Source organism: Engraulis encrasicolus, chromosome 22, assembly GCF_034702125.1.
Source record: "Engraulis encrasicolus isolate BLACKSEA-1 chromosome 22, IST_EnEncr_1.0, whole genome shotgun sequence".
In the NCBI taxonomy this organism is placed as follows: Eukaryota; Metazoa; Chordata; class Actinopteri; order Clupeiformes; family Engraulidae; genus Engraulis; species Engraulis encrasicolus.
The window spans coordinates 15021616-15041782 of record NC_085878.1 but is presented as its reverse complement, the minus strand read 5'-3'; the positions used below and the strand labels follow the sequence as shown (position 1 = coordinate 15041782).

The 20167-nt window shown below is 43.6% G+C and overlaps 2 protein-coding genes across 2 annotated transcripts in view; one reads left to right on the top strand and one right to left on the bottom strand.

Moving 5' to 3' along the window:
- The window catches only part of ankrd11 (ankyrin repeat domain 11), a 144080-nt gene extending 135655 nt beyond the window's left edge, over nt 1–8425 (bottom strand). The window contains exon 1 of the mRNA XM_063188699.1: nt 7899–8425. The gene's annotated coding sequence lies outside the window, so the exon portion shown is untranslated. The remainder of the gene's footprint in view (nt 1–7898) is intronic.
- Nucleotides 8426–9640: 1215 nt separating this feature from the next.
- Nucleotides 9641–19967, top strand: spg7 (SPG7 matrix AAA peptidase subunit, paraplegin). The gene is made up of 17 exons (XM_063188704.1): nt 9641–10408; nt 10602–10692; nt 11169–11252; nt 11572–11813; nt 12586–12725; nt 13026–13128; nt 13230–13355; nt 13502–13664; nt 14097–14270; nt 14366–14490; nt 14591–14693; nt 14962–15072; nt 15450–15565; nt 16723–16879; nt 17372–17535; nt 17891–17968; nt 18970–19967. The coding sequence occupies exons 1-17, from the start codon at nt 10175–10177 to the stop codon at nt 19180–19182; spliced, it is 2424 nt and encodes an 807-aa protein (XP_063044774.1). The 5' UTR covers nt 9641–10174; the 3' UTR covers nt 19183–19967.
- Nucleotides 19968–20167: the final 200 nt, after the last annotated feature.

Sequence of the window (20167 nt, the reverse complement as noted above, 5' to 3'; positions counted from 1 at the left end):
TTGAAACCTAAAAATGCCGTCGCTTCTTCTTTTAATAACAGCGAAGGAAGACACTTTGAGTTGGGATGGAGTGACGAATTTTAATTGGATGACAAAGTAGATGATTTGTAGGCTGTTGAAATTAGGAGAAATTATTATCCCCGCCTTCTAACTTAACCTCCGAATGCGAGGATGGCAAGGGAGACGAAAGGGTGCTTTTCACATTCACACGCGTGCACAAGCATGCACCCATACAGATAAGAGAGCGTGGTGGGAAAGGATCAAATTACTGAGATTAACAGCTGCGTTACGTTAACTGCTTCTGAATTTCTTTATTTATTTGCGTCAACGCGATTGTTTAGTGCCCATCTCCACGGTTGACTGAGAAATATCCACAGCTCTAAAGCAGCATCAGATTTCAGCGATATCTCTTCTCAGCGCTAGATTACCAGTGCGACATCCACTAATAATGTCCCATTACACAGATAACCTATAATCAATCTACAATATCAAACGTTTGCATAAAAACACTTCCTCACCACTTTCCCACCGTCAACACTCAACGCCCACCCACCAGAGGGAAGCGCACGGTCTCCCTGACCTGTCAATCAAACGGTCTGTCTGCGTGTGTTCTATAGGCCAATGCTATGCTGTGGTTTCGTCTGTAGCAGTATGTGTTACTGAGAGATTATATTGGCGGTTTATGGATTGTTATTTATATTAATTAGGCTATTTAGGTTCATCATGCATAGTCTGTTGAATGCCATGGTGTAGGCCTAAGGCATTTATTTATTGCATTTATTAAATTTATTTAGGCCTACCACCTTTCTTTCTCATACCAAGTTTCCCACCTCTATCATACCAAGGTAGGCCTATTTCATGTTTGTATTGGCTGCTGAAGCTGATATAGGCCTATATGTTTTTATAGGCCATATACATTCATATAGCCTAGTTTTATGCATCATTACATTACACTACACTCTCTACACTCATATGATGCTTTTTGTAGTTGTTAAAAGATGCATGAATGGGTTAAAGTGACAATCCAACAATACAATAGATCGATATCGAATCGGATCGAATCGAATCGTGAATCGAATCGAATCGTGGCCCTCTGGATCGAAATCGAATCGATCCAGCAAATCTGGATCGATTCCCAGCCCTACTAATAAGGTTACATTGGTTTGCCTTAGGGGTATGATTGACAGCGGACACAAGCTTCTGTGCACAACGCAAAAACACAAGGCTTCAGCCATAACCAAAGCCCAATCTAGCCACGCTTTACCAATCAATACCAAAATGTATGCACTCACTACGCCACTTCCTCATGCTTCTTTCCGCTTCTAATCTCTTCATTTCCTCGTAGCTTCACAATAAACATACAGAGCTAACAATGCAATGATGGCTCTGGTACAGCTGGTCAAAAAGACTACAGGCTTTCAGGCTTTTGTAAGACATGTACATCACAATCATACAGCCGGTCTTTCAGACCTACCCCCTCCATGTGAGCAAGAGAGAGAGACACACACACACGTGTGTTGCTGCTAACTGCTCCTCTCTGTTTTGCTCCTTTGCTTTTAGGTATGCTTTTCAGTCACGCACAGAGCGCCCAGGCCAGCCCATCCACCCTTGGCCTCCTCCACCACCTCTTTCCCCCACTCTGCTTCGCTTCGCTTCTCTTCTCTTCTCTTCCCTCCTCCCCTCCCCCCTTCCTGTCAGTGCATTTCAATAGAAATGGGGGCCGAGGAGTGAATGGCTGCAGCTGCCCCATCAAAAGGACAGCAGCGGCACTCAGCTAAAGGCTCCCTGTGATTGAGATTCAGCCAGAGCGGCAACAGCAGCAGCAGCAGCGGTAGAGGAGGCAGCAGTGGCAGCAGAGCACAGGCACAGCACTGCTTAGCCGAGCCACCCACACCCCAGCCCAGCCATCACAACCAGGAAGGGAGGGAGGTGGGGAGGACAGAGACAAGAGTGCTGTAAGAGTGAGAGTGAGAGAGAGAGAGAGAGAGAGAGAGAGAGAGAGAGAGAGAGAGAGAGAGAGAGAGAGAGAGAAGTGTGCGTGTGTGGGAGAGTAACAGCAGTATCATTACATGGATCCAAAATAACAACTTCTGAGCCTGTGTCCATGGGGACTGGTGTGTGTGTGTGAGAGAGAGAGAGAGAGAGAGAGAGAGAGAGAGAGAGAGAGAGAGAGAGGAGAGAGAGAGAGAGAGGAGAGAGAGAGAGAGAGAGAGAGAGAGGAGAGAGAGAGAGAGAGAGAGAGAGAGAGAGAGAGAGAGAGAGAGAGCAAGAGAGCAAGAGAGAGAGCAAGAGAGAATGGCAGGGCCTAGTGCGTCAAGGAGGACGAGCGTGGCTGAATGTTTCAGTATTATTTTTGCTCTCGCTAGCGCGGGGAGAATGAGCATGTGAATGTGAATGCGAATGCAGAGGAGAGAGGCCCTGTTGACTCCTGTTCAGACTGCAGGAGGCCACAGGCAGGCAGAGAGAGAGAGAGAGAGAGAGAGAGAGAAGTAACAGCACAGATGTCCTTCTGGCCATGGCTCTGGCCACCTGTCTATTTGACAAAAACATTAAGGAAAAGAAAAGAGGGAGAAAGAGAGTGATGGAAGGAAAGAAAAGAAAAAAAAACAGGACAGCGACTGAGAAACGTAGTCTGTGGTGTTTTTCTCTAGTTTTCTCTCAACAAGCAGTAGCTGTAGAAAGGGGAGGGCATGTCCGTGACAACACGGCTCACTGCCGAGGAAATATTATTCCCTTATCCCCCAAAGGCAAAGAGAGCTTAAACCAGCTCTCGCTTGTTGTCCCCCATCAAAATACCAACTGTTGTCTATGGTCCGGTTCAGGGAAACGTATACGCTCAAGCTGTCCCTTTCAACCACATACACGCACAGCTCACCGCAGCTTGGAAAACCCTCAGTTCATGGAATCAAAACAATGTGTTGTTATTATAATGCTTTTCTTACAACAGACCTCAAGACGATCGACCCCTTCAGCGATGCTAACATGCAAAATAATAAGTTAACCTCTCACACAGTGATTGGTCTTTCGTGAAGAGAATCGCCTCGCTTTTCTTATATCCCTCTTCAGTGTGATCTTCCATTATGTCCAAAGCAGTATTTGGCTCTAAGTGTGTTGCAAAAGGGCAGGGCTTTAACACGCGTTCTGCTTGAAGAGCACCTCAGAGAGAGGGGAAGAGATCAAAAGGGACGGAGGAGTAACAGCACACAGTTAAATTTGCAGAGGGAGCAAAGCAGGGAGTCCCACTCGGCTTTGATGCACACGGCAGAGATGGAGGGGGGAATACCAATAAAATAATTTTATCTATCCGACTGGAACCAAGTTCTTCTGGTTGCCTGGTGATAGAGAAGGTTGGGGAGGAAAAAATACAAAATGTATGCAATGTTCAGCTAACAACAATGACCAAAAAACATCCGTTGGTAGACGTAACCCTTTTACTGAGTCCTCTCTTTTGGTGTGAGAGTATGTGAGGCGAGGAGAATGGAAGAGGAGGATGGGCTGGATTTCAAAAGGGCTTTAAATGGCATTTGACTGTGTAAGGAGATTGGGGTGGCGTGGGGGGGAGGGGTGAGAAGAGAGGCTATAAAAGATGTCCACCTCAGGAGGGAAGTAAAGCCTGGTCGACGACGAGCACGAGTAAGCATGAGCGCATGAGAGACAGCCAGAGAGAGAGAAAGAGAGAGAGAGAGAGAGAGAGAGAGAGAGAGAGATGGCACAGAGAAGCTGTTCCTGTTTACAGCCTCGCGTCGTCAGCCCCTCCAGCCTCAGCTCTGCGGAGGTGGTAGAGAGGAGGGAAGAGCAGATAGCAGCAGCAGCAGTGTGGCAAATGCAACCCAACAGCTAGCATAGCATAGCATAGCGAGCGTCACTGCAGCACAGGCTGCCGTACTGCCTCAACCCCACACTTCACCCCATCAAGCTCGACCCATCTTTCTAATTACAGCCGCTAAGTCACACACCGGGTTACCTTGTTTACATCCCCACAACACTACAACTACTTCACCATAGGCAGCAGCTACTGAGCCATGGAGGATTTATCTGATCCTTAGGCCAAGCCAGGTAACCTATGAATGGGGCCTCGCAAAGGAGAACAAACAGTAGGCCTACACACAAGGTGGTGGCCAATGCTAAACTAGCCTACCTCCAACTCCCCTGGCCGTACGCGGCAACAGTGCAGTCAGCCAGACATTGTGGAGGTGTGACGCCAGTACCCCTTCTACCCAACTGATGCATGCAGTTGTACCTGACTGACCTATGGTGTATTCCAATAACATGGTTAATTGATAAACCTGGCTAAGTTAACGTACAGGAGGTGGTAAACCTGCTGATAGATAGCCCACAGAGATGTCATTTAGTTAAGAATATTGGGACTCTGGGCTCTTCTGTTACATGACTTACTGCTGCTGCCTTCAAGCTAAGTTAGCCTGGTTTGCTACCGGGCCAGGAATACTTCCCTGGCTCTACAGACCACTACCACCAAAAACACATCAGGTTGGGACCTGCCCATGCAGAGCTGTGTGAGGTCTACAAAAGGAGGGGAAAAACGTTCAAAAGGAAGAAAAGGAAAAAAAAGGTTTACAAGCGACCACCATATGCATGAGGACGAGGGAAGAAAAGTCACCGTCATGTCTGCTGAAGTTAACACCACCGCAAAGGCAGCCGCTCTTCAAATGTCATGGCTGCTGCTGCTGGTGCTGCTGTTGAACCTGCATAACATGCACAGACAGGCTTGAGCAGCTCCTGCAAGGCTTAAAAACAGCAGCAGCAGGAGGAGAAGGAGGAGGAGGCGGCGGAAGAGAAGAAGGATTCAGAAGAGGACAGGCTTCCACACACACACAGAGGACCTACAGCAGTGCCAGTGGTTTTAAATAATAAAACACACCCTGCTTATGTGGCACAGGCAGATTGGGCGAGTCTCGAGTCGGGGCTTTAACGAGTTCTCACAAAAAAACACGTTTGAAGGGCTGGGCAGGGCTGGCACACAGGTGCCCCAACCCAAGCCCCGCTTGTCTGACTGCCTGCCACATTTCCACTTCATTCAACGCGAGTCTTGAAACTTTACACGAGGGGCTCAGCTCAATTCAATGTCGCTGCAGGAGTATTCAATGTCGCAAGTGACCCTTGATCCCAATCATACTGCCGCTGTGTGGGTCAACTGTTAACACCGGCGCAGGTGGTAAAATTGCCCTTGTAAAATATCAACCAGCAGAACAGGTCCTCCATCATACGACCAGGATTAAATGGAGAGTGCATTTCCATTTCCACATTTCCCACAGTCCTTCTTCCCACCATGCCTTTTCAGTTGAGAACGTTCCAAACTAATCTAAGCGATAACAGAGCCGATACACAACTCAATCCAAAACCAAGTGGCTATAGAAGTCACTATGCCAACATCACCAGCAATGTTGATGGGGTGATAAACCTGCGTGCAGGTCTTGGCTACAGCTCTAGCTCCTGTGATAAGCTACCTTAGAAGATCCTGATGCAACGCAACAACAGTCACCGAGTTCATGACACATTACCACACACATTCCTGAGAGCATAATCCTACCAAATGTGCTTTCTGCACACCTGCTGGAATAAAATGTGGCCCAGTATACATGGCTTCCACTCACGGCTTTAAGTAACCTAAAGCTTGTACTATGGACTGGCCTCCACATTGAGCATTAAATCATGCCACACAAGGCCAAGACGCACACTGAAGCTGTTGGTGCGAATGAGGGGAAAACCCCCATGATTCAGCATTGCTTACGGGCTATTGGGACATCTGCTGATCTGGCTGAAGACGCCAGTCCACTCGCGGAGTGGACCGCTCTGAAACAGGAAAGCAGTGAGAACCTCCAGATCCCAATAACAAAGCCGATGACCCCTTGACCTCCACACTAACGCCATTTCCTGCCGACCGTTGGCAACAGAGGGGACATTGAGAGGAAGGTCCATCTTAGGGATGATGAGAACCAGACACAGAGCAAGGGTTAAAGGCACCAAGGCTTTCACAAAACAACGCAGGCAGGCCTCATGGGCACAGATTCTCGAGATTTCTTGCGAGCAACTGTAAAACCTAAAAGGGAAAGCCCTCTACGATGGCTCACGTTGTGAGGTATGCAACTATCAGAATATGGCAGGATGTAGCCTGAAAACAGTGAAGTTGGTGGTGTTGTGTTTTGCACAGAAAATGTAACCAAACAAACAAACAAGACGCCACAGCAGCCTTTCTTCCAGTTGCACTGCTGCATTTGCACCAAGTTTCAAGGTAAACACTTGAAGTGCGCTGCTCCCACAATATCTGCAAAGCAATAGAGCAGGCGTGCTGCAGTGTTTTTCTCCAGCACCGCTACTGCACCAACAGTACAGGCACATTCTTTCCTACACAGCACAGCACAGGCCATGCCTGCTTGCACACACCGTTTCTCATCTCAGAGCCATTTACTCTACTTCCCTCATAAGCCTCACTGCAAGAAAATGATGTCAAAGTAGCAGCCTACAAGATCGTAACGATATTACTGTACACACATACCAGCTCGCCATTATATCATTATGGCTAGACGAGTGAGATTGAAAACATGCCATACTGAGAAAAAAAACGTTTAAGATTGCTCCGCAGTGCATGTGCGTGTTGAGCATTCACGCATAGCATGAGTACTGCTACAGATTATGATAATTTTAACATCATAAATATTTCTATGCCACAAACAAGCCCCTGCCATCGACACCAGAATATTTTACTATTTTGATACACTAGTTGAGCAGCTTGTTTGGTGCAATGAGATGTTTGTGTTTTGAATTCAGTTTACCATGATAAAGTAAGGTCGAATAACTGCAATAAAGTATGAAAAGCACCCTTTTAAGAATATATTCTGCTAGATCAAGATTTCAGCCTTCACGTAGCCCAACTGCTAGACTTATTTCCCATCGAAATGGCAAGGTGGCCGATATGATTTGAGGTACAGGTTATTCGAGCGAAAATGCCTGAAATTTACACATCTAAAATCATAATATGACATAAAATGAGCTTCCTTTTCCAACAAATGACTGAGTCAAATGCAGTGATTAGTTAACCAACCCCCTAACCATGTACATTTTACTAATTCAGTACAAAAAGGTTAACTTTTCGAGTATTAATAATAATACAGATTTCTGCACTAAAATAAAAAGAGCTAACTCTCACTCATAACATGAATTGTATTATCCTCATATAGAAATTCGGATGAGCATCAGTGTAGATAAATACCCGACTTTTCATCTCAACACCACCACCTCGAATTGTTGCTTAAATAGTATAGTTGCAAAACAGTCTGAATAGAATCAACCTGAAAGCCTACGAGAACCAGGCTAATGTTATTCAACAAAAAGTGGTCTAATTGAAAGCAAACATACCAGAACAAAATAGATTTCAATGTTTTTAATGGGTATCCAGCCCCTGAAGTTGATGTAAAGATCCGCAGAGAATGAAATCCATAAACCATAGGATAGAAACCCTTTTTAAATACCACACGGTAACTTCATTTGGCGTAGGAAAACGTCAAAATGTCGAGGTCTTGGATAAGCTGCAAGTTACTAGCCATCATTTATGAACTGTGTCAGCTACAGATGCATGTTATCGTCGTTTTACAAATCAAGTCCTAATTCTGTGCGTAACATCCAGCTTTCAACCTCACTGCAACAGTACACGTCAAAACATTATTCTTAAAAGCATCATCCAGACAGACTGTTCCGAAAAAGACAAGACCACTACATTTGGAACCAACCAACCCATCATTAAAATAAGAAAAACTTAGTCCTGGCTAGCATATTATTAGCCAGCACGCTAGTTCACTAGCTTTCCTACAACTCGTTACGCAGGCGTATATTTTGTTGATATGGAGCAGAGAAAAAGCAAGATCTTCCAAATTGTGTCTTACCTTCGATCGAAAATGAACTACATCTACAAGTTTATACTTCACATTCCTCTCCGATGCTTGTTTTTCCCATTTGGGGCCTTCTCAGTAAGCTGTCGTCCAGGGACATCCGACAAGAACAGCACACATTTCAGTCCATAGTCACGCCAAGCACAGCTAGCGAGCTAGCACCTTGAGACTAGCTGGCTAGCTAAATCCTGAAAACCCCAAGCGATGAAAAATCGTCCAAGACTCCAATTGGCGTGTTATTACAACGAGTATTTGTCCCTCCGTCGCACTTAAATAAGCACCAGAAGCAAATGTGTTGCAAAACTTTAATGTACAGCTTGCTGCTTTAGCTTGCAAAGAAATATGTACCCGAGTTTCGGCTTAATCCTCTCTGACCAACTCCTTGCGAACCGTTTCCAAGCGGCCTTTGACTTCGATGCTGCTGCTGACGAAAATGAGATGTTCAGAGTGAGACACGAATTCCGATTGGTCGCTGGACATGGGCGGGTACAAAAGAGACGCCATTGCGAATGAAGCCTTTACAGGTTCAGTGAACAGCACGATGAAATAACAACATTGCTGGGTAAAGTTCGGACCAAAATATATAGTACTAAACGAATGTGTTGAACCATTAATTTGTAGCGTTGGTAGTATATAGATTTGACAGGTGGCAACCAATGTTATTTGAAGCAACGTTTAAGCGTTATGGTTGTTTCGATAATGAAAGACGAAATGTGATTGGCTTTGAAATATATCACAGGGCAATGTAGGCTTTCAATTGGTTGTTATAAGTGCTCGTCTGCATGACATCAGAAGTTGTTTTTATTTTGCTTCTTGCGTCTATTTTGCCCCTATTTCTATTTCTACCCTCAAAGTGTCTGTAATATTCTGTAATATGGATATCCATTTGCATATTGTATCAGCGTCCACAAACTTTATGATGTGGTCTCATATTGTTCGAAGCATAAACTCTATTCTGTATCATTGCATAAACCAGTTAATTAACAGAACGCTCGTTTGTCTGACTCTGAACATTTACGGACAGCACGCAGTTTTTGAAATCTTAACTATCTTTGATAGAATGTGATGGTGTGCTATAATAAATGCAATAAGACGATGCACATCAAGCTCATTTTGGGCAAACGGTCGCGCTTGCACTATTCTCGCATTTACTCGTACGTAAAGTATCTCAACCAACTTTAGATTACAGCCGTATTTACTGGAAATTATATACTTAACTTTTTTATTTTTCGGAATGTCAAAGCTTGCTAAATATAAACGTGTAATAATAACAGCACGCGAATGCTGTCCTTGAGCAATAGCACCACCTGTCGTTGGTACAAGAGAGGGGGTGATCAAAGCAGAATACTCGCAGTTGAATGTTAATTATTGTTAATACTTTCACAAAGCGTGTACATGTAATACGCTATGGTGATACAGTGTAACACAAATTCCTTAGCTCCACAGTTTCCCCCTCCTTTCATCTACTCCACGTTGCAAGAGCCCGCTACCATTCGTTATACATTTGTATTGAATTGGATGAATTCTGTTATGACTACTTTGAATAATAGTAGTAATAATAACGGGACATTCATTTTATTTTAACTGCCAAATGTAGGCCTACAGTGTACAGGGCGGAAAAAAAATACACCATTGCAAAACATAAATAGATTGCGTCATAACCTCGCGCGGGATTATGTATATTGGCGCAAGATGATGCCGTCATGCATGTTGATTTCTTCCACCATTTTAGCACTAGATTGAAGGACTACTGTACCGTTGAATGTTCTCGAGTCTTAACGTAGGCTATAGTTGCACATTTGGTGTGCACACTCGTGCAACTTTGAGCAGGTGGTCTAACTATTTGAAAGAGTTAGAGGTTATTTGCCCAAATTTAACCTGACGGTATTCTGTCAAGACTTCCCAGATACGTAGAGAAGTCAAACTGTTCGTTCTTCCTCCATGGATCAAGCTGGACAGCAGCGATGTCTTTACAGTAGCCCTCGGGGATTTTATTACTAGCCGTCAGTGTTATCTTTAGGCAGAGCAAAGTCTTTGTTAGTTGAGTAACGAGACTCGAGAGTGGCTAAGTTTGACTGCACGGCTAGCAAGGTGCAGTGCTATGGTGAGCTGTTATGGTTGTCATGATAGTTCTAAATGAATGGTAATGCAGTGAAATGTTGAACAGATATCACATGCCTGTTTTGATCGTCTGATGCGTCCATCCTCAAGCGAATGAAAGCGCTGGTTTAGATACCCAGTTGCTTTGTAACATTAGCTGTGGAGTTGCAATGGCAGCGTTACTTTTGCAACGGTGTAACAAGTCGGGTAACCATACCAGAGTAAGTCAACTTTGGACATTAATATCGCGTGACAGAAGTGGTATTTCCAGACATCATGACCGTTCCCTGAGTATTCCAAATCCAAAACTACAGTCGTGCTCTAGCTGCAAAGGGCCTCTGAAACCCAAATTGCTGGGATTACCTCCACACACCCATCACGAAGTGAGATCACTCTATTCCAAGGTAATGTAAATTACAGTTTGTTAAATGTAAATTGTGTTTTGGTTCGTCATAAATAAGTAAATTGTGACCTTTTCTGATCCTTGAAATGTAATGCATGTGATCAACCTTTCAACTTATCAGGCCGAGTCTTATGTCAGTCCATAGAGAGTACATCACAACGTGTCAGTCCAATAACCATTTTCATGTTCTATAGCTCAGCGAACCTTTGTGTCCAAGAATACTAGGACTTACCAGGAGTGGACACCATCACATTCTTAACCCAGATGGGTTTTGGAAGATATTAGGTGAGTGTCCTTGGGACTACGTAACTAAAGCAAAGGTGTATAGGTCCTTGAGGACTTAAGGCTGGGATACATCTCATCGACCAGAGTACCAGAATTTAGGGGATGAGACATTTGGGCATTTCTCATTAACTAAGGCAGTGGTCCACAAATGGCGGCCTGGGCATGGCAAACATTTGGCTTGTTATGAAGTTGGAACAAATGAAAGCATACTGTATATGTGCCCTATCTATGGGCATATGATCAGGCGATTTGTTTGGCCGACAGCCTCTTTTGCGCTACATAATTTGGCCCTTGGGGGAAAATATTTGGAGACCACTGCTTTAGGGCATTTGTAGTAGTCGTCTAAAGTCCTTTGCCATGCTTTAAAGGTTTTGCCGTCTTGACCATGTGCACCATAGAGTCTTGACCACAAAGAGCCATCCTTCTTCCATGTGTCGCTAGAACTGATGTCTATAAAGCCAAATGTCTTTTCTCAGGGGGGCTGCATTACTTCAGCACCTCTCAGTCCCGAAAAGAGAAGAAAGATGGAGGCAAAGGAAAGACTCCAGAGGAAGATGAAGGTACTGACTTTACTTGGTTATCGGTTTGTGAAAAAAATCCATTAAAATTATACACATACTCAAATAATATGTACACCCACTTTAAATATATATATTTATTAGGGAATTTTTAGCCTTTATTGAGTGAGTAGGAGAGATTGGGGTAGGGCTGGGACATGATCCACGCTGTACTCAAACCTGGGTTCCCGTGGGCAACTGTCTGTGTACGGTATGGGCGCCTTAGCGCAGTGCGTCGCCGCACCCCCATACTTAGAATCTACACGTGTGTTGAGGTTTTCTGGCCTCACTTGCCATTTTCCTTGACTTGTCTGGCCATCAGAGGAGAAGAAACGTCGCGAGCAGGAGGACCAGATGTACCGTGAGCGGCTGAGGACCCTGTTCATCATTGCCCTCATCATGAGCGTGCTCAACTCCATCAACACCAGCGGGGGCAACATCTCCTGGAGCGACTTTGTCAACGAGATGCTGGCCAAGGGCGAGGTCTCACGTGTCCAGGTCGTTCCGGAGAGCGACATTGTGGAGATCTACCTCCACCCTGGAGCCGTCATCTTCGGCAGACCTGTACGTGCATTAATCACATGTCTTTTATGTGTTTTTTTTAATTTATTTATTGTTGTTTCATTGATTTCAGTTCAGGGGAGGGTATACTATACTAATAACATGGTAAAGTGATAAGCCAGGCTTAGTGAACCTTCAGGAAGCGTTTTTAACCCTGTTAATAGCAGGCATCATTTAGTTAAGAAATGACTCCAGGCTCCTCTATTAGGTGATTTCCCTGTACCTCAAGGTTAACTGAAAGGACCAGTTCAGTCAATTTCAATATGCTGTTGTATTGCTCACGCTGCCATTGATTTGTCAGTACCCGGTGATGCCACATTTTTCGGCTAAGCCCTTTCCGAAATATGAGCCATTCTAATGGGGGCAGCGTTTGTTTACATATTTTTAAAAAATAACATGGGCCTACTCCAAATGTTTTCCCAAAAGGTACCGCTGTTTGCTAGTTGTCTGCCGAAGAAAAAAAAACTCAGGTACTGACAAGTCCAGGGTAGTGTGAGCATTACAACTGCATGTTGAAATTGACTGAACTGGTCCTTTAACCTGGACTACTGGCTGAACTAGTTTCTTTTTGCTTCTTTTCCACTGCCGGTTTTCTGGTAGGCCTACAGCTCGACACAGCGCGACTTGGCCGCCATTCTTTACGCTGTGCAGTGCCTAGTCGAAAAGCAAAATGTGGCAACCAAGTCGCGCTCTCTCGCTGTAGGCCTAACAGAAAAGCGGCAGTGGAAAAGACATATTAGTATACCCCACTGATATTGGTTGCTTCTGTTTGCAGAGGTTGGCCCTGATGTATCGCATGCAGGTGGCCAACATTGACAAGTTTGAGGAGAAGCTCCGCGCAGCTGAGGAGGAGCTCAACATCGACGGCAAAGACAGAATACCTGTCTCATATAGACGCACTGGATTCTTTGGGAAGTAAGTAGTTGCTTTGAACATATTTGAAACGAAGTTTATTGTTCCTATGGTTCTTGCAGATAAATAAATGGTGTCAAGATAAGGGATGTTTGTTGATTTCACTCAGCGGACAGTCACACAGTAATGTAATTAGGAATATGAATAGAACTGTGAAACTGTTACCTATTTGGCCCATACTTACTTGTGTGTGTGTGTGTGTGTGTGTGTGTGTGTGTGTGTGTGTGTGTGTGTGTGTGTGTGTGTGTGTGTGTGTGTGTGTGTGTGTGTGTGTGTGTGTGTGTGTGTGTGGTTTTGTTCCAGTGCACTCTATGCCCTTGGCATGGCTGCCATTGGCGTGGCCATCCTCTGGTACATCTTCAGGCTTGCTGGCATGGGAGGCAGAGAGGGAGGCTTCAGCGCTTTTGTGAGTGCCTTTTAATTTGATTAAGTGGTGATAACAACAGAATATTTTTACACTAATGTCTCTGACTGACTGACTGTCTTTCTTTCTCACTGTTTTTACAGAACCAGCTGAAAATGGCCAAGTTCACTATTGTAGATGGCAAGTCTGGGAAGGGTGTCAGCTTCAAAGATGTAGCAGGAATGCACGAGGCAAAGATGGAAGTGAAGGAGTTTGTGGACTATCTAAAGGTAAGTTTAGTAATATCTATGACATACGTATGATGTATAAAAATGTTTTAGAATGTGCATTCTTTTCTCGCCTGACATTTTAGCGATACTTATGCTGGCGCAATACTGTACTTATTATCGGTCTCTCTGGTATGTCCTTGATGCAGAACCCAGACAGATATCTTCAGCTGGGGGCCAAGGTCCCCAAGGGCTCTCTGTTGCTGGGGCCTCCAGGCTGTGGGAAGACTCTGCTGGCCAAAGCTGTGGCAACTGAGGCTCAAGTACCTTTCCTTGCCATGGCAGGGTCCGAATTTGTTGAGGTCATCGGAGGTAAGATGTTATATTGTTACATGTTGGTAATTAAATAAATGATTGACATGTCTGTATGGTACAATCATACATAAATACATACAGTCTACATGTTTATGTATTGCACACACAAAGTATGCATATCAGTCACATGCATAACCTAATGAAAATGAAGAGTTATAACGTGAATAATGTCAACTTCTTTTTTGTGCGTGACTCAGATCTTCTGTTGTAAAGCAGAGTCAAGCTTTGCCAGCAGATTTTGTTTTTGTGTTTTAGTTAGTTGTGTGGTTTAATTAACTGGTTCACTGAAATTTGTTTTCATAATAGTTACAAAATGAGGATGCAGATAGCATTGTCTTAGCACCCCAGAAGTTGCGTGCACAAAGCCAATAAACATTTAACCTGGGATATGGGAAAATGAGTGAGTGTCATGTATGTTTGTTTGAATAGGCCTCGGCGCTGCCAGAGTCAGGAGTTTGTTCAAAGAGGCCCGTGCCCGTGCGCCCTGCATCGTCTACATAGACGAGATTGACGCCGTGGGCAAGAAGCGCTCCACCAACATGTCTGGCTTCTCCAACACGGAGGAGGAGCAGACTCTCAATCAGCTACTGGTCGAGATGGACGGTAATAAGGACACTCGTGCAGCCACAACTAATGCTTTGAAAAAAGGCATTACATTTTTGATGACTACTACTTATGAAATATCATTTTTCTAACAGGGATGGGAACAACAGACCATGTGATTGTGCTGGCCTCCACTAACAGGGCAGATATTCTGGACAATGCCCTCATGAGACCTGGAAGGTTAGACAGACATATTTTCATCGACCTACCCACTCTACAGGTAAATGTTGTTGTTTTGTTTTTTTAAATGAAGACTTCTTTAGTTCATAATGATGTATGTTAAAGTTGTTCATGTAACCATTTGTAATTCTGTGCTTCAGGAGAGAAAGGAAATCTTTGAACAGCATTTGAAGATCCTGAAGCTTACTCAGCCAGCAAACTTCTACTCTCTCCGTCTGGCTGAACTGACTCCAGGTTTCAGTGGTAGGTGAAGGACCATGCCGTTTTTATAGTCGTGACGTGTTGATAAATATTATTGTCATCTTAATGTACTCTGAATCTTGCTAATGCACATGCAGTATATTTTATGTATATACACTTTATACATATAAATCTTTCTAATGTCACATCATCTCTCGGTAGACAAAATATTTACCACAAAGAACAGACTCCTCTTCTAACCCCTGCGATGCTTCTGAACATTGACATGGACACTATTTCCATAAGCGTATATGTATGCCTGTGCTTCCAGGTGCTGACATTGCAAACATCTGTAACGAGGCTGCCTTGCATGCCGCCAGAGAAGGATACAAGTCCATCGACACGTTCAACTTTGAGTATGCAGTGGAGAGAGTTATTGCAGGTACAAAGCAACACCTTTGCCGAGGCATTGAAGATGGTTTGTTGGTTTAATAGGTCGCATAGAAATGTAATGGGCTGTAGTAATTGGTGTTTTATTGTGATATAAATCTGTCATAGCCACAGTTGGTTCATAATTTTATTAGCGGATCCCATCTAATCTTCAATCTTGAAGGTGCACTTTTGACATAAACCGCAGCATAGGGGTGGGATATTAAAAATCAATGCAGCAATACATCATGACATTCCTGCACACAGCGCATTATAATTCTGCTGACACCAGACAACACTTTTTTTTTTCTTTTTTTTAGATCATCATTACTTAAGTTGCCCCCGGCTCCAGTGATTAATGTGTGCTGTTTTCTGCTGCTTTGTGTTCAGGAAGTGCAAAGAAAAGCAAGATTTTATCCAAAGAGGAGCAGAGGGTGGTCGCCTTCCATGAATCCGGTCATGCTCTGGTGGGCTGGCTGCTGGAACACACTGAAGCTGTCATGAAGGTGAGGTGAAGTTCACAAAGGCAAGACCTGTTTGGACAACTCATCTACACCATGTACTTTTAATTCACTAACTTCCACTACCTGAACACTTGTCTGTATAACGACACTGTAATGCCTTTCCTCCAACTACTAATGTACTTGCTGTGTAGGCGACCTTGGGGTTCATGAAAGGTTATTATTATTATATCCCTAGCTTTAATATGTCATCTATTGTATATTTATGTGTGCATTACAATAAGGGCTTTCTAGCCACCTTGGATAAAAGCATCAGCTGATTGAAATGCAATGCACACTTGAACTAGAAGCACTCAGAGAGCGCAAACCTCCGCCAAGGAAGCTGCTTGATGGAACATTTGACTATGTTACACCCTAGTCTTTCTGCCTTCTCTTTCTGGAGTTCCCGCAATTCATTTTCTGGTCACTAGGGGCATCTAGATAATATATACAGTCAATCCGGAAAGTATTCACAGTGCTTCACTTTTTTCACATTTTATTATCTTACAGCCTTATTCCAAATGCTACAAATGAATCTCTGTTCTCAAAATCCTAGACAAATTATTCCATTATGACCATGTGAAAAACAAGTTGTCTTGACAGTTTTGAAAATGTATAAAAATAAAAAACAAAGAATTCATATTTACAAAAGTATTCACAGCCTTCGCTTAATACTTTGTAGAACCACCTTTGGTAGCAACTACATTCATTTTTTCATTTCGAAATGAAAAGGGATTAAAAGGGAGGTCATCGGTGTGTGTTTCAACCTTTCAGTACATTGAAATTGTACATTTTGAGTCTGCACCTGATTAAAATAGATGGCTGTGAGTTTTGAATGAAATCCTATGGAGAGTATGATCTGCTTCTGTAGTCACAGTGCATGTTGACATGCATGCTTCTTTAGGTGTAATTCAGATTTCCAATGTTGACGGCATCCATACATCGCCAAACCATGTCAGTCCCACAACCATGCTTGACAAGCCGGATGATGCACTTTTTGTGTAAAACTCACTTGTTTACCACCACACATGCTTGACGCCATCTAAAGCAAATTTGTCTGTCTTGGTCTCAAGAGAGATGAACAGACCAAGGATATGGATCACTGGAACCATGTGTTGCAAAGGGAGAATGGTCTGATGCTGACTGTCCATCTCTTGCCTCAGGTGTCTATTGCCCCCAGGACCAATGCTGCCCTAGGCTTTGCCCAGATTCTGCCCAGGGACCAGTATCTCTTCACCAAGGAGCAGCTGTTTGAGAGGATGTGCATGGCTCTGGGTGGAAGAGCATCGGAAGCAATCACCTTCAACAAAGTCACCACAGGTACAATTCACACTGTACATGGTTCCTTGGAAAACCATTTTAGTCCTCTTTTACACTTTGACAGATTAAGTTCATACATACAAGTTATAACATCTTGAAGCATTATTGATGTAAATGTTTGTCATATTGTTATGGTATTCAGATAGTCACATTGTACTATCGGCAAACAAGCCGGTGTGTGTGTGTGTGTGTGTGGGGGGGGGGGGGGGGGGGATATCGGATACCTTCTGCTGACTGTAACTGCTGACTGTAACTGTTAAAAACTCTTTTTATTTATTTATTTTTCCACTGAATTCATGAAAGCCTCGGCTGTCATCCATTCACTTGAAACAATTTAAAAATCATGTTTTTTCAACAGTTACAGTCAGCAGAAGGTATCCGTAACACTGAATGACAATTTTATTTTGCACGTCTTTGACCCGTGTGTTTAAAATTCCCTAGTCTGACTCTGCAGACAAAGACATGTGAGTGTGTTTTGTCCTGCTGTACCAGGTGCTCAGGATGACCTGCGGAAGGTGACGCGGGTGGCCTACTCCATGGTGAAGCAGTACGGCATGTCTGCCAGCGTGGGCCAGGTGTCCTTCCCAGACACGGAGGAGCAGGGAGCCATCGGCCGACGCCCCTTCAGCCAGGGCCTACAGGAGCAGATGGACCATGTGAGAGCCTAGGCTACCTTATTTCCACTACAGCACAGATAACTCGCACTTTACCATATTTAGTGTATTCAAAAAGTTCAGATAAATCCATCACTGGGAGAACCTTTGGGTCATGGTTTTGTTGAAGACCTTCTATGATCATGTATATAGATAATAAATAAGCTAATTAATACTCATCTTATTAATACAATGTATGATCAAAGTTATAGTAAATTGGCGGGTTTGATTTATGTGATGTGTTGTGTTGATCAATGTGATCATTGTTGCTCAATAACAAGTTGGATTTTGTTTTGCGATAAGTAATGAGGCTGGTCTATAATGGATGTCTGTGTGTCGTCTTGTGTTGGTTTACCAGGAGGCCAAGATGCTGGTGGCCCGTGCCTACAGACAAACAGAGAAGCTGCTTCAGGACAACAGGGAGAAACTGATATTGGTGAGTGAGCACATTGTTTATGCAGCTATTTTTTATCTGTGAATATATCATGTGCCATTGGTTGCAGCAAAAAGCACTTTGCTTTGTACATCTGTAATGAGATCTGGTGCTATGTGACTTTGTAAAAAAAAATAAAAATAAAAATTGCACCGCCTTCCACGGCAGCAAGGTGGGGATAAATATAGTTTACTCTATCTTTCACTAAAACACTTCTTTTCATCAGTAAGTTAAGTCACTATGCACATGATAAAATATGGTAGCTTTGTCATTACAAATACGGATTAAATACTAATACTGCAGTAATACATACACACACACATGTTCTTTTTTTCCCTTCTTGTCTCACTTTGTGTCTCTCTTTTAACCCTTAAGACATGGCCCCTGTTATAAATTTTGTTAAAAAAGTGGAGAAGACGCGCTCACACTATCGCCTAAACAGGCTACTTAACATTTCTTAACTGGGTGCTGAATCCTACAAAAACTTGAATGAATAAATGAAGCGAAGGACTGCACTCTTCAGATTTCTTCTTTGTTTATTTGCCCACAAACGTTTCGGGCAGAGCCCTTCTTCAGCGTGTAATGGCGTTTGCCTGTCCTTTGCTTCATTTATTCATAAATTAGCTGTTACCAGAAATGGCAATGACCAAGTCGTAATGTCTTACTAAAGGCCCTGTGCACTGTCATATTGGTGTAGTACTATGGTAGTTACGTTTTTTTTCAGTGACTCACAATGTTCCATTTGTGAAATGGTTTGTGTTAAGGGGCTACTTAACTTAATGGCCTCAGTTACATATGACGTTTAATTGAGAATTATTTCCATTAAATTACAAATAAAACTTAATTCCGCTTTGAAAACATCATTGGAAATTGGAATTAAATGAAAGTGCCGTGTGAACTCCATGGAACTTTTTAATTCTGAATTGTTAAATCTGAATTGAAAACCTTATATAAACGTGCGTAATATCTCTCTGTCTCCCCTCCCCCGTCCCCCTCCTCCTCAGCTGGCCAGCACGTTGTTGGAGCGCGAGGTGGTGAACTACGACGACATCGAGGCACTGCTGGGGCCTCCTCCGCACGGGCCCAAGAAGATGATCGCCCCCCAGACCTGGATGGAGGCCGAGAAGGACCTGCAGGACACCGGGGAGGACGAGCCCAGGCGCCGGCCCCCGCCCAGGAAGGACGATGACGAGGAGCTCAACTTGGGCCCCGTCTGAGCTCAGGCCTGAGGACTCCCTTATATTACCTCCCTGGAGTCTGGACTCCTCACATATCATAGGACATAAAATGCACCACACTTGGTTGCTTTTGTCATGTGCCAGCCCCCCACCACACACCGATTGCAGTGAACTTGTGTAAGCTCAACATTTTTTTTTCCCGTTTCCAGTTTATGACTGGGCCAACAGCAGGCTATGGAAATCCGTCTCATAGCAGGTTCCTATGGTAGTATGCAGTGGATTGAGAGAGTGGAATGTAAAAGAAGTGCAAATGGATTTTAATTTGATGCTTAGAGACATGTTTGTAGTTATGCAGAGAAAATTGTGATAAAACTGACTGGCAGCAGAGAACGCATTGAAAAGCATGTGTGAGCCAAATATAGACAATGAAAATACAAAAAAAAAGACTTGTAGACATTACACAACTGCAGCACAGTTCATGTTTATGTTTAGCTGAAGCAAACCTGCAAATAAGTGCTGAAGGTATTTTAAGAATTGTTGCAAAGGACGGTTCTGATGTACAAAGGTTGCACAATATGAATATGTCAATTGTGGACATCACTGTTGAAAATAGGCCTAAGTGTCATTCAGTGGAATTTGCTTCCACATCTCCAGAGGTCCAACAAAGGTTCTTTAGAACCATATCTCGATCCAATTTAAGATCGTTGCAATATAAGGGATTATGGAAAATATTAACCTCATGGCAACCCTCACTGAGCCCAAATAAAGCAAAACCCATACAATGTAAACAATGTGTGTGTGAATAAAGGTTTGGATGGGACTTATACCGCAGACTTTGTCCTCTACATTATACTTTTCATACACATCCATTTATTGTGCAGCCATCTTTCAGCATTCAGCCATCCGGGTCACGGCACCAAAAAAAAAAAAAACAATGGGCAGTCATGGGTAAGCGGTTAGAGCGTCAGACTTGTTTCCGGTTCGACTCCCGACCCGCCAGGTTGGTGGGGGGAGTAATGAACCA

Excerpts from the sequence above, each read along its gene's own strand:
- spg7 (XM_063188704.1), top strand. The coding sequence starts at position 10,175 with ATGGCAGCGTTACTTTTGCAACGGTGTAACAAGTCGGGTAACCATACC. Across the intron at positions 14,271-14,365 it reads GCTACTGGTCGAGATGGACG|GGATGGGAACAACAGACCAT; the intron begins GTAATAAGGACA and ends TTTTTCTAACAG. Across the intron at positions 15,566-16,722 it reads ACACTGAAGCTGTCATGAAG|GTGTCTATTGCCCCCAGGAC; the intron begins GTGAGGTGAAGT and ends CTCTTGCCTCAG.